The 12,340-nt window shown below is 31.9% G+C and overlaps 3 protein-coding genes across 3 annotated transcripts; 1 reads left to right on the top strand and 2 right to left on the bottom strand.

The window, feature by feature from the left end:
• Positions 1-2,565: 2,565 nt before the first annotated feature.
• Positions 2,566-5,892, bottom strand: LOC126739469 (peptidylprolyl isomerase domain and WD repeat-containing protein 1). The gene is made up of 6 exons (XM_050445146.1): positions 5,010-5,892; positions 3,801-4,029; positions 3,495-3,745; positions 3,265-3,436; positions 3,001-3,207; positions 2,566-2,943 (listed from the first exon to the last, which is right to left on the bottom strand). Exons 1-6 carry the CDS (start codon positions 5,692-5,694, stop codon positions 2,607-2,609), a joined length of 1,881 nt encoding a protein of 626 aa, XP_050301103.1. The 5' UTR covers positions 5,695-5,892; the 3' UTR covers positions 2,566-2,606.
• Positions 5,893-6,400: 508 nt separating this feature from the next.
• Positions 6,401-7,135, top strand: LOC126739471 (prefoldin subunit 6). Its single transcript, XM_050445148.1, has 2 exons — positions 6,401-6,589; positions 6,699-7,135. The coding sequence occupies exons 1-2, from the start codon at positions 6,526-6,528 to the stop codon at positions 7,013-7,015; spliced, it is 381 nt and encodes a 126-aa protein (XP_050301105.1). The 5' UTR covers positions 6,401-6,525; the 3' UTR covers positions 7,016-7,135.
• A 3,717-nt stretch (positions 7,136-10,852) lies between these two features.
• Positions 10,853-11,820, bottom strand: LOC126739470 (28S ribosomal protein S2, mitochondrial). The gene is made up of 2 exons (XM_050445147.1): positions 11,653-11,820; positions 10,853-11,574 (listed from the first exon to the last, which is right to left on the bottom strand). Exons 1-2 carry the CDS (start codon positions 11,777-11,779, stop codon positions 10,916-10,918), a joined length of 786 nt encoding a protein of 261 aa, XP_050301104.1. The 5' UTR covers positions 11,780-11,820; the 3' UTR covers positions 10,853-10,915.
• Between the last annotated feature and the right edge of the window lie 520 nt (positions 11,821-12,340).

Raw genomic sequence — 12,340 nt, 5'->3', positions numbered from 1 at the left:
CCACAAAAATTACCATTCTTATTTATACCAATTCCATATAGAATTTGTAATGTTTTCGGGTGTTTTCAGTCCTAAAATTTGTGATACACCCTAACCCAGTAATATTCTCCTCTAGCCAGCAAAGGTTTGTAGTAACATTGTACTGTCTGCTCTTTACCGTAAATGAGTTTCTTTTCACTTCTTACAATGTTTTTTGCTTTTTCATTATCCTGTATGTAGATTCCCTTAATAATCTTCTAATACTGCCTAGTTTATCTGCAGTCTTATTTCTTTCGATATTTGAGTTGGGATCCATGTAACACGTCTATTTCAATATAAATTGTTTAACGTAATATTTTCTTTTTTGAGGACAATGGTTTATTCCATTATTTATCTAAAAACCGCAAAACATATCACACCTTAATAATTTCCCCCTTCTGGAATTTTTTGATTGATGAATATCAAATAAGTATAATAAAGAAAATGGCAGGACATTTTTGAGGCATTCCTGTTATCTGGTGGAGGCTTTACAAAATTATAAACTCTTAGCAAAACAAATTCTCGAACTTAAACATGCTCTCAAGAAGAAACCCTGATAAATAAATATTTAACCTAATATTAAATAAATCATGACCAAGTTTTTACCCTCAAACCCTTCATTGGTATGTTGGATTCGAAAAAAAATCATTTTAAGTAATTCCCAACTTGTCTGCTATTACATTCCAAGCCTTAAATTTCTGGATTACAAAGTTGTATTTTATTAAACTGTAAAATATAAAAAATGCTCCCCTTTTCACTAAAAATTCTGAAAATTTGTTATGGAAACTAGCAAAATAATATCATAACCAAATGAAGCCAGAATGATATAATTGCTAAAAAATAAAAACGAATTGGTTAATTTCTATGATTGATGTTTCATGTTGTAGTTTATTATGTAACATTATGTTTTAAACAAAATATCATTAATATGTCCACCTCGGCTACGGCGGCAGACGTTTAGACGATGAACCCAATTTTCAATCACTTTTTCTAACAAGTTGGGCTGAATTTCGCGAATAACCCTAGTTATGTTAACTTTCAACTCATTGATGGTTTGAGGATTGTTAGAATACACCTTCGACTTCACATATCCCCAAAGAAAAAAGTCCAGGGGAGTAAGATCACAGGACCTTGGTGGCCAGTTGATATTGCCATGTCGCGAAATTATTCGATCTTCAAAACGCTCTCTTAATAAATTAATTGTGGCTCGGGCGGTGTGTGATGTTGCTCCGTCCTGTTGAAACCAATTCTGTTCGAAGTCTCCACCATCAATTGCAGGTCAAAGAAAGTTTGTTATCATGTCGCGGTAGCGCTCTCCGTTGACTGTCACAGTACGCCCCCCTGCATCCTTAAAAACGTATGGACCGATAATTCCACGTATGACGTGGGTGTAATGGCACCTGTACTAATTTCTGGGGATTGTTCTGACACCAGAAGCGGCAATTTTGCGTATTGACAACGCCACTAAGACAAAAATGGGCTTCATCTGAAAAGATGATTTGTTTCCCAAAATCGGCATTTTGTTCCAACTGCAACAGGGCCCAGTCGGTAAACGTTCTTTGCAAACCATGGTCAGCAGGCTTCAATTCTTGAGTTAGAACCATCTTATATGGATGTAAGCCTAAGTCTTTCTTCAAAATGCGCCACAGAGACATTGGTGAAATGCCTTATTTACTGAGAACGGCGCAAAACAGACACATTGTTATTCGCGTCATCACTTTCTCTTGCAACGGCGATATTTTCAGCGGTCCTTGCACTTTTTTGTCGCGTTGGTGGCTTATTATCCAGAAGAGTGTACTCCCGTTCAAACTTATTAATTGTGCGCCTTATTGCAAGCTCAGAAGGCCGTCCACGATGGCCAAAATCTTCTCTAAGAGCACGATAACAGGCTCTAACCGATTGCGCATTTTCGTAATACCTTTTCACGATAGCTATACGTTGCCCTTGACTTAAACGATTCATGATGAAATGTCAAAGTATACTTAACACAACTGACGCTTGATCCGCGTTTTGACACACCATTTTGCGTACATGGCCCACTAAACTTCTATCACTTCTATTGGTAGACCCATTAGAAGACATACATTTAAAAGGAGTGGGCAATCGCTTCTGAATATTCCGGAATAGTCAGAAAATTGGTAAAACCAACCGGTGTGATCGAACGATCATCGAGAGACGCCGTAATTTAATTTAGGGATTAGAATGCCCCTAATAATTTAATCAAACCTTTTTTTATGTCGAAATTTTATTCTTTTCTTATTGTTAAGTGGATAAAAAAGAATAACTTCTGCTTAAATAGGTCTAATTTATGCTAAAAAAACTATTTTAATAGTCAAATATTTTATTTTTTATTGTGAATTTAATTTATTTATTTCTTGTGAATATTTTAATTACCAATTAAAATATTTTAACTTTTTGTGAAATATATTACGTGCTAGTAGTAATAAAATAGCTAGTAGTAATAAAACACTTCAATACGTAATTTATAGTTTTTTTAATAAAATTTATAAAGCGCATAGTCGCCAATCAAATTGATAAAAAAAAACATTAAAATAAATATAATTTTATTTTACACCTAAAATAATTAACTATTTTACAGATATAGAGACAATAGAAAGGTCATCATACGGCTTGTCAGTCTTCTGATTAGTTTTTACATTACTGATATTCTGAACAACTTCCATCCCTCTGGTTACCCTTCCAAATATGGTATGTTTGCCATCCAACCAAGGTGTAGGAGTAAGTGTGATAAAAAACTGACTGCCATTAGTGTTTGGTCCTGCGTTTGCCATAGAGACAGTGTAAGGCCTGTCATGCCTTAAATGCGGTCGGATTTCATCTTCAAATTCACCACCCCATATGCTTTCGCCTCCTGTGCCATTTCCCGTTGGATCACCTGTTTGGATCATGAAACCTTTTATTACCCTAAAACGAAATAAACTTAAATTTTGCCTTGATTGTTATTTTAAATAATGCTTGTACCTATGAAATATATGTCCATTGTAATATCCATTTTTGCTATGAACACAGAAGTTTTCCACAGTTTTTGGGCAATCCTTAGGAAATAATTTGATGTGAATATCCCCAAAAATGGTATGGATTATGGCATTTTCGTATAGTCTTTGAACTGCCACGTTCTCAGTTGCTGCCATGACATCTTCCTTGGATGGTTTTTCATTAAAGACATCCCTAAAAATTATGAGTCATAAAAAAATACAGAAAAGTTTTAATTTGTTTTGATCTTACCTATCCTGATCTGGCATCAAATCATCAGGTTCTCTTCTAGTGAATAAATAAAATCTGGATTTTTTATAAGCTGTACAAACTATTGTAGGATCAGGTTGGATGGCTTCCAAAGTAGGATTGTTTGAGGCTTCCATTTCGAATGTCACTGCTGCTTTAGATCTTTTGGAAGAACCTGTAAATTACAATATATTAAAATATTTATGCACAACATCTAAAGATAACTGTAGTACCTTGATACAAAGCAATATTTAACATCCTTAAATTTTCATTTTTGCCAATAATTTTAACTAGTTTATTGTTATATAAATTTATTAGTTTAATTCCTAATAAAGTGGGATACATTATGAAGTATCCACTTTGGTCAAAAGTTACATTTGCTAAATGGAAAGCTTCCGATTTTTCCAAATCCCTTTCCACTGCCATTCTTCTTCCAAATTCCATGTTTGGAAGCTGTTGGGTTTTTTGCTGTAACTCTGTAAATCTGCAAGAATACATTTTGAGTTAAAATATTCAAAATCGAATTTAATTCAACTTACCTAGGCAGTGTTTCATCATAAACCCTAGTTAATTTTCCAGTTAAAAAGCTGAATATCCTTACTCTCCGGTCAGTCGAAATTGTCGCAAATTTTTTTCCATCTGGGGAGAATGCTATTGAAGTTGGCTGCGTTTTATTTTTTGCAAATTCAAAGAGGTCTGTGTCCAATTTGGATTCAAAAGTGACATTTTTAGGAAAGTTGAAGTCCTGTTTCATTCCTGACCAATATTCTACAAAAAATTTTTTTTCATATCTGCAAACTTATTTGTGTTATATACAACAAAAAAATAAGTATTTGCAGACATCAATACAGTGGTACAAATGCAGATTTATTCTTTTAAGCCATTAAAGAAGTGTATGTGGAATTTAATATTGAAATGGAGACAAAAAGTTGATCATAATGTATATTTGATCTATTTTGAATAATTTGAAAAACACAGATGCAAAATATAATAAAGATTTTTGTTACGACCAGATGCATACCATTTCTGAGATTAAATTCAGTACACTAATTTATTATTTTGTGAATGAAATAATGTGAAAAGAACAGTGCAAAAAATTGAGAATAAATAGACTATATAAATATATGTCACTTCATTTAAGAAGGATTGATTGATTTAAATAGGAAAACCACAAGGTAGGTACCAATCTTAAGAATTATTTACCCTTACTAACAAAGTTACACCTTAACTGAGTTTAAATGAATTTATTAATATTAGGAGTTTTTTCTATGAAAATTGTATTACCTGGCTAATAAAAATGTTCAGTAAATGATCAGTTCAATTAGAAAAGGTTGTAAATATTGTTATTTATTATTGGGCTATGTAATAAAAATACCCACCTGGAGAGGATTAGTATATTTACATATTTTTGAAGGAAATAAGAAATTTAAATATGTTCTACTCAGTTATTTATAAAGGCTTAGAATTAAAAAAATAGAAGATAATAAATATTTTAAAAAGTTAAGAAAAGCAGACTACATCTTTGAGGAGATTTGTGGTAATTTATAATTTTATATCTTGATTTGAGTTCTGCCCAGTTTTGTGTATTTGAATTTGGTGCTGTTTTGTAAACACATCCATTTGATTTAATTTTAAATTCTATACCAGCTTGATCAAATTAAGTTATTTATAACATATATTAGGAATCATTTGACAAGGTACAACTTGGTAGTTATTAGTCTGTGGTTTACTTAACTGGTTTTACTTACCTAAAATACCTGATTTATCAGCAGAAATGATAACATCATACCTCATGTTATAACTGATCAAAGTAACAGGCTTGGAATGAATTTTCTCAAGCACATGTAAAGGCACACCAGTTCCTCTTCCATCATATATGAAAATCTTATTGCTATCTTGATCAGACACAGCTAAAGTATGAATAGCATCTCCAGACCCATGTATCCACTCCACTGTTCCCGGAACATAGTCTAACTTGATCATATTTATCATATCAAAGTTCACCACATCGAATATTTTTAAAGACTTATCTGTGCTTGCAGAACAAAGCAAACTACCTGCCACATTTGCTGCTATCTTCACTATAGGACCTAAATGGCTTCTAAAATGCTTAACAAACTCTATTCCGCCATCCACTTTCTTCCAAAATTTGATGTGACCATCACAACTCGCTGTGATTATAAAATCTACTGGAGTGACTACAACATGAGTTATAGTATCTCTGTGCATAAAGCTACGCTCATAAGACTCTGCACAGGGTAAATTATCTAAGTAGAGTCTCTCAAAAGGTAAGATTTTTCGCTTTTTGGGTCGGGCGGCCTCCGAAAGTGAGGGTCCCACCAAACCTGAGTCCGAATCGCTGTCGCTTTCGTGGGGCCTTTTTTCTGATGGATTTTGATCCCCTTCACTCACTGTTTCACTTTTATCACACATTTTTTATTAAACTGTAGGGAAAGCTGTCAGGTCTTTAAAATGTATTTTAGTAAACAACATGAACGCGTCAACTACACTAATACTACTCAGTACTCACAGAACACAAATATAAAGGTAAATATATAGGTACTACTGGTCTAGTAATATACTAGTCTAGTCTAGTACGTTGTTTGAGGTTATAATTTAAATAGAATGACTTTGACAGTGCACAAATTTGTCAGTAGAAACTAAGGTCTTCAGACATATGACAGGCTTAAACTAATCGGTTAATTTACCATTTAAAATTAAATTGTTTGTGCAATATTATGGTGCTTAGTTTTATAGCTCACAACGTAATCTTTATGAATAGCTTTAAGCATTTTGTTGTTTTTGTCTTGTTCAAACTTAATATTCTGTACTTTATTTACTTCTTTATTTAAAAAAATTAAAAGATTAAAAAAATATGCTTTACTGTGTCGCATTTAGAATAATATTAATCATATTCTGTATATATACATAATTTTACACTATTTACTCTGTATAGCTGTTAATTCTGGGCGTTTTATTGTCTATATTTTTTTATTGTTTATCCTGTTAAAACGTCGATATTTCAATCCATTTCTATTGTGGTACGGCCACATGAATTTAAGAAAAGAAGAAGATCTACTAAGTTTACACAGGACTCCTATATTTGTGTTCTGTGCAGGACTCATTAAACGTACAAGAAAAAATGAGGTTAAGAATTGTCAAATCAAAAGTCCTGTCAAACAAACATCGCCTTTTTCGGCAAAGAGTACATGAACAAACCATTTGCTAGGATTTTTCTTTTAATATCGACTTTCGGCGTAAAAAATGGGCGAAGACCTACAAAGAAAGCTTCAAAATGAGCTAGCAAACTTTCAACAGGTCCAAAAAGGTACGTTTTCTCATTCTAACGTCAAGTTTTTTCATGAAACCTATAGAGGCTTACAAAAGACCTTCATGACTACAAACATGTGCATAATAAAATATGTCCCTTATTTTAGAACTACAAAAATCCATTTCAACAAGACAACAACTAGATGGGCAACTGTATGAAAATGAAATTGTGAAAACTGAATTGGAGATGCTTCCCGCTGATGGTAAGGTATTTAAATCAGTTGGGCCAATTTTGATCAAAACTGAACTAGTGGAAGCGAAGCAGAATGTGAGCAAAAGAGTAGACTTCATCAATAAGGAATTGAAAAAGGTTGATGACCTTATTGCGACATTGGAAAAAAAGCAGGACACACATAGAGAGGCCCTACAAAAATTACAAATGCAGTTGCAACAAGCACAAGTCAAGGCTGCCCTACGTGCTTAATTTAAAATAAATATTTTTTTGGTATTTATTGTTTGTTAAAGAGATAGGTTATTTTGCTCTATTCTTTAATTCTGCTAGGATATTTCATATGTTGTAATAAATGTCTCCATAATAAATGTTTTCAGAAGTTTTATTACGGATTGTAAATTGGTTTTGCATATCGGCCATTTTAAGCGATCTGGATTTTTTTAATAAAATATGAAAATGCATTAAAATATATTTTTAAACCATCTATTTATTGAATGTCATTTAATTGTCATAGAAACTTATAAAAATATATAAAAAATAACATCTGAAAAAAATGGGACACTCATTACTTTCAGGTTTGTATTAGCAGGCTGTTTTAGCAAAAAAAATAGTTAACTTTGTATAGTCGGCCATGGATTAAAACAAGTGATACATTGAGACTCTGTCATGGCAGAGTAAATGTCAGTGGTTTCAAGTTTTTTGTGGTGAATATTAATTTCGTAATCAAAGTAAGTAGATATATTTTTTCATTTAGTGTAATAATAAGGGTTTTTTGTCCCGTCCACAACCAAATTCTTAGAAAAGTATATCCCACTAAATAATAAAAAGTTTGAACTTTCAATTTTATTTTTTCTTGACTTGCATTTAGGGCAATATTATAGTAAAAGATTTTTTTTTCTATCATGTTACTATTTTGCAAGAAAATTTTATAAATAAATTGTCCCGTCTGCAACCCATACATTAAAAAATATATAAAAATAAGATCCTATTAATATATATATATCGAAAATATTTAATTTTTAATGCAAAACGGGCTGCAAAGTACTTATTTTAAGTAAGTTTTTTTTAATTTTTGGTGATCTATATGTAGGTATATCGCAACCGATTCGCTGAGGGCTAATACTCCACGAAGCCAAAAAAAAAAAATTTTTTTTTTTTTGAAATTTATTTAATTTTAAGATAATTTTTCTCGGTCAATCTTATCCCAACTTATGAGTCCATATTTTTTTACAGAAAATATGGCACCTAAGACAAATAAAGAAAAATCTATAGATTTTAGAAGAAAGCTCAAAGAGAATGTTGAGAAGCACCTGCGTTTTAAAGAGAAGGATGCCAAAAGAAGCAGAAGAGATTGATTCAGGAAGGTTTTTTTACGAAAGATACGATAAATGCAAAGAAAAGACAGGAAACATTAAGAAAACGGTTGTATCGTCAGAGAAAAAGGGAAGAGTTGCAAGTTGAGAAAATCCAATCATCAGATAATATCAGCTCATTTAAAACGCCACAATCGATGGGAAAGGTGGTAAAAAAAAATAAGTCTGTATTGCCGAAGTGTGCTGAGCAAAAAAAGGAGGTTTTAAAGAAATTTTTTTATGCCGAATTTCCAAAAGAAACAAGTTTAGTCTGTGCAGAAAAAGTAACACCTTGGAGCAAATTGGAAAGCCAACTTAAGGAAAGTGTTGAATAGTTTTACACCAGGGATATGATAAGTAGACAGACGCCAGGGAAAAGAGACGTTATCGCTTTAAAAAATGAATCAGAAATCAAAGAAAAAAAGCAAAAGCGGCACATGACTGTTACTGTAAAGGAAGCTTATCAGTTGTTTATACATGAAAATCCCGAATTAGATGTTAAACTAACAAAATTTTACGAATATCGACCCAAACATGTCTTGCTAAGTTCCCAAATGCCTCACGACGTTTGCGTTTGCAAGTACCATGCGAACTTTAATTTTTTGGTTGAGGCTATTTGCAAAAATGTACATGAATTTCCAAAATCTTCCAAGGAATTACTTTCAGCCATATGTTGCGATACAGATAATTTCGACTGTATGAATAATTTATGCCCAAACTGTGATACCGATATTGAATTTGCTTTGGTGCCTTTAAATACCGATTTGGAGACCGAAATAAAATGGAAAAGGTGGCAAGTCAATCTTCATAAACCCCAAGTATTAGAAGTATCTGGTACTTTAAAAGCTGCTTTGGATCAACTGCAAGAATCTATGGAGAAATTTAAAGTTCATTGCTTTGTAAAAACCACACAAGAACGCAATTTTGAGAAAGAAAAAAATAATATAAATGAAGAAAAAGTTGTCCTGCAAGTAGACTTCGCAGAAAATTACTCATGTATAAGTCAGGACGAGATACAAAGTCGCACTGGAGCCACAGACAGATCACAATATTTACGGCAGTATAGCCTGGACTAAAAATACCCATCATTCGTTTGTTATCATCAGTCATGAGTTATCACATGATAAGTTTGCAGTCTGGGCATTTCTAAAAGAAATAGTTCATTGGTTAAGAAATGCCTATAGTACTTTGAGAACTGTATCAATATTTTCTGATGGCTGTGCAGGACAGTTTATAAATAAGTTTACGAAGGAATTTCTTTGCCACTTCTCACGGGAAGGGGGCTGTAGACGGAGTAGAAGGGAAACTTAAAAGAGTAGCCTGGGAAATGGTGAAAAGTAGAAAACTACTTATTAATAATTCCAAAGACTTTTTTAATGCACTTAATGGTAAAACCACTATAAATCTTATCTACGTTTCAAGCCAAAAGATTCAGGATAACAAAAACGTGTTAACCGCTCGATGGAAAAGTGTCCTGCCCATTGCAGGGCTCCAATCATGCCACTTTTTTAGGCCTGTGTCCGAAAAAATATTGGAAATTGGTCAGACCCATCAAAACAATATAAGAAAGATAGATATCTGTAACAAAACATTATAATCATTATTTATTGTTAAACTAATTCGTCGTTATCAATCTCTTTAATTTAGTTGTATTACATAGTATATTGTTATTTATACTAAAATAAATTATAAAAAAATATTCTTAAGTTATTAAGGTTTTTTGTCCCGTCCACAACCAATAAATATCATTTTTTAGTTACGAATTCTTAAAGAAAAATTCTTTCTTAATCATTTAATGTGATTTACTACTATTTTGTTGAAAATTAAAAACGATATCTTTTTTCTTAAAACAACCATTTCAGAAATGTTGGTTGTTTTTTTATGTGATATAAATGATACGGAATATTCCGGTCCCGTCCACAACCGTCGTTTATTGCTATTATCTCTACTATAAAAACATGTTGCTTGCATTTATATTTTTTAAAATATTGTCTAATTAATAAAGAATATATTTGCTAATTTTGGTGAAGAAATATTAACTAACAAATTGGCAACATTTTTTTTCGCATATCCTATTTTGTGATTTGTCCCGTCCACATGCTTGAAATGGCCGATATATAATTATAAATTGCTCACCTCTATATTTGTAGAGAGAACTATTTAACATGCAAGAAGTTTTTATTTTAAAATGATTACCAAGAAAACATTTACTCTCCAGGTTATTTCATTTAAGAGGAAAATTGGCATACTTTTTGACTCTTCATATTTTTGAAGATAAATTGATTTATATTAGCTTTAAGAATTTAAAATTGTAATAAAAAACAAGTTTTTCAGCCAATTATTTTTTAATAAGGGTTGTATTTATCTTGGAGTATATGTATTCATTTATATAAAGCGATATATGAGATATTATTACGTTTTCAAATCATTCACAAACTATATAAGGTCTTATAAAAAATTAATACTTTCTACTCATTAAATAACTCTTTACTAGTTTGTGTATTTCTTTCTATTAGACTTCTCCAATTATTAGTTTTTTTTTTTATTTTATATATGTAGAAATTAACAATATTGACATTTTGCTTAACAAAATACTTAATTTTTCAAGTGGCAAATGCTTATCCTACTTATGTCTTATTTTTTCTAATGTACAATTTTTAATTCCATAAATAAACTGCCTGATACAGGAAGGGTTGGGTTTGATTAGCATTTAATATGTTAAACTAATAAGCATCCATATTTTTGACACTTATAATAAACATAAAAATAATTGATACCATTAAAAATATGAAATTAATCTTTATTTCAATCCTAAATGTTCTTTTCTTTTTTCCTTCCCCCTCCAAATTGCCTCCTTAAACAGTTTACAATACAGCTCAATAGAAGAGGGAGAGTCATCATTTCCTGGCACAGGATATGTTATTATATTGGGATCACAATTAGAATCAACAATTCCAATAGTTGCAATACCCATCTTAGCAGAATCCCTGATTGCAGTATGTTGTGCTAATATGTCATTAAGGGTATTAAGAAATATGCAAAGATCTGGCAGCCGAGTGACAGCACCAAACTGTTTTTCTGAATTAGTAAATATGCCACCTCTCCAATACCTTGTGTGAGCAAATTCTCCACATTCTTTTGCACAGTTTTCTACCAAATGAGCATTCTGGGCTCCACGAAGGAAAAACAGAATTATTCCATCCCTGTATGCTATATGGGCTGTTATATTAAGTGCGGCCCGCAGGTATTCGGCGGTTTTATCTAAATCAAATATAATATGACCCAATCTTGAGCCATAAATGTAAGGCAACATCTTATTATCGAGAGAACCTTCTCTATGACCATAATGAACTTTGGCATTAAATAAGTCTTTGACGGTAAACATATTATGTACGTTGAAGTAGTCTGGATGCTTTAGTACTTCTTTTCTTAGAGAACCAACGTCGATATCAGGTTTTTCTAAAAATAATGGTAACTAATAGTTATAATGGTAAGTTTGCAAACACGGATATTTTGGATTACTACAAGATACTTTACCTGCTTGTGGTAATGGACTATCTATGGGTTGTACGGCAGGGGCTGAAGACAGAAATCGAAGTTTTGAGGTGCATTTTTCTGCTAAATTATGTATTTTTCGAATTGTTAACATTTTGGTGATTACCATTAATCTTAAAGTGAGGTTAACTTAACTTAATTTTTTTAAAAGGGTGACAAGTGTCAAATTGTCAGAGGGAGAGATGTGGGTAATGGTGCTTACATGGCAATTTGCGATAACACCGCGACAAAACGATCTAATAGCCATTTAGGAGAGCTTTATTTGTATTTACTTGAATACATAAAATATTTAGCATAAATTAAACAGAAATACAATATACACATTAAAATAGTCTAAGGAATACTTAAAAAAATAGTTTTTTTCGCCTTATAAATTTTTATATATTTATATTTTCATACGGAATAGATACTACCTTTAATATTAAGATACCACCGAAGTAAAATAAATATTTGGGTACAAAAAATCATGCCAGAACAGCGTTTTTTGCTACTTGCATATTTTGTCGAAATAACGCAGATTATAATTTTTAAATTCTAACGCAATATCGCATTTTCTGTGGTTCCAACCGAACAATTGTGATTTAGTTTTTATTCAATAAAAATGGAAATACGACGTTTAACTCGAGAGGAAATGCTAAGAGCAGTCGGAATGCTTGAGGCAGGAACAAGT

Source organism: Anthonomus grandis, chromosome 8, assembly GCF_022605725.1.
Source record: "Anthonomus grandis grandis chromosome 8, icAntGran1.3, whole genome shotgun sequence".
Classification (NCBI taxonomy): Eukaryota; Metazoa; Arthropoda; class Insecta; order Coleoptera; family Curculionidae; genus Anthonomus; species Anthonomus grandis.
Note: the sequence above shows the minus strand (reverse complement) of the source record. Positions and strands in the feature narration are given on the sequence as shown.

Excerpts from the sequence above, each read along its gene's own strand:
- LOC126739470 (XM_050445147.1), bottom strand. The coding sequence starts at position 11,779 with ATGGTAATCACCAAAATGTTAACAATTCGAAAAATACATAATTTAGCA. Across the intron at positions 11,575-11,652 it reads TAGTCCATTACCACAAGCAG|AAAAACCTGATATCGACGTT; the intron begins GTAAAGTATCTT and ends CATTATTTTTAG.
- LOC126739469 (XM_050445146.1), bottom strand. The coding sequence starts at position 5,694 with ATGTGTGATAAAAGTGAAACAGTGAGTGAAGGGGATCAAAATCCATCA. Across the intron at positions 3,746-3,800 it reads TATGATGAAACACTGCCTAG|ATTTACAGAGTTACAGCAAA; the intron begins GTAAGTTGAATT and ends GTATTCTTGCAG. Across the intron at positions 2,944-3,000 it reads AATGGACATATATTTCATAG|GGTAATAAAAGGTTTCATGA; the intron begins GTACAAGCATTA and ends ATTTCGTTTTAG.
- LOC126739471 (XM_050445148.1), top strand. The coding sequence starts at position 6,526 with ATGGGCGAAGACCTACAAAGAAAGCTTCAAAATGAGCTAGCAAACTTT. Across the intron at positions 6,590-6,698 it reads CTTTCAACAGGTCCAAAAAG|AACTACAAAAATCCATTTCA; the intron begins GTACGTTTTCTC and ends CCCTTATTTTAG.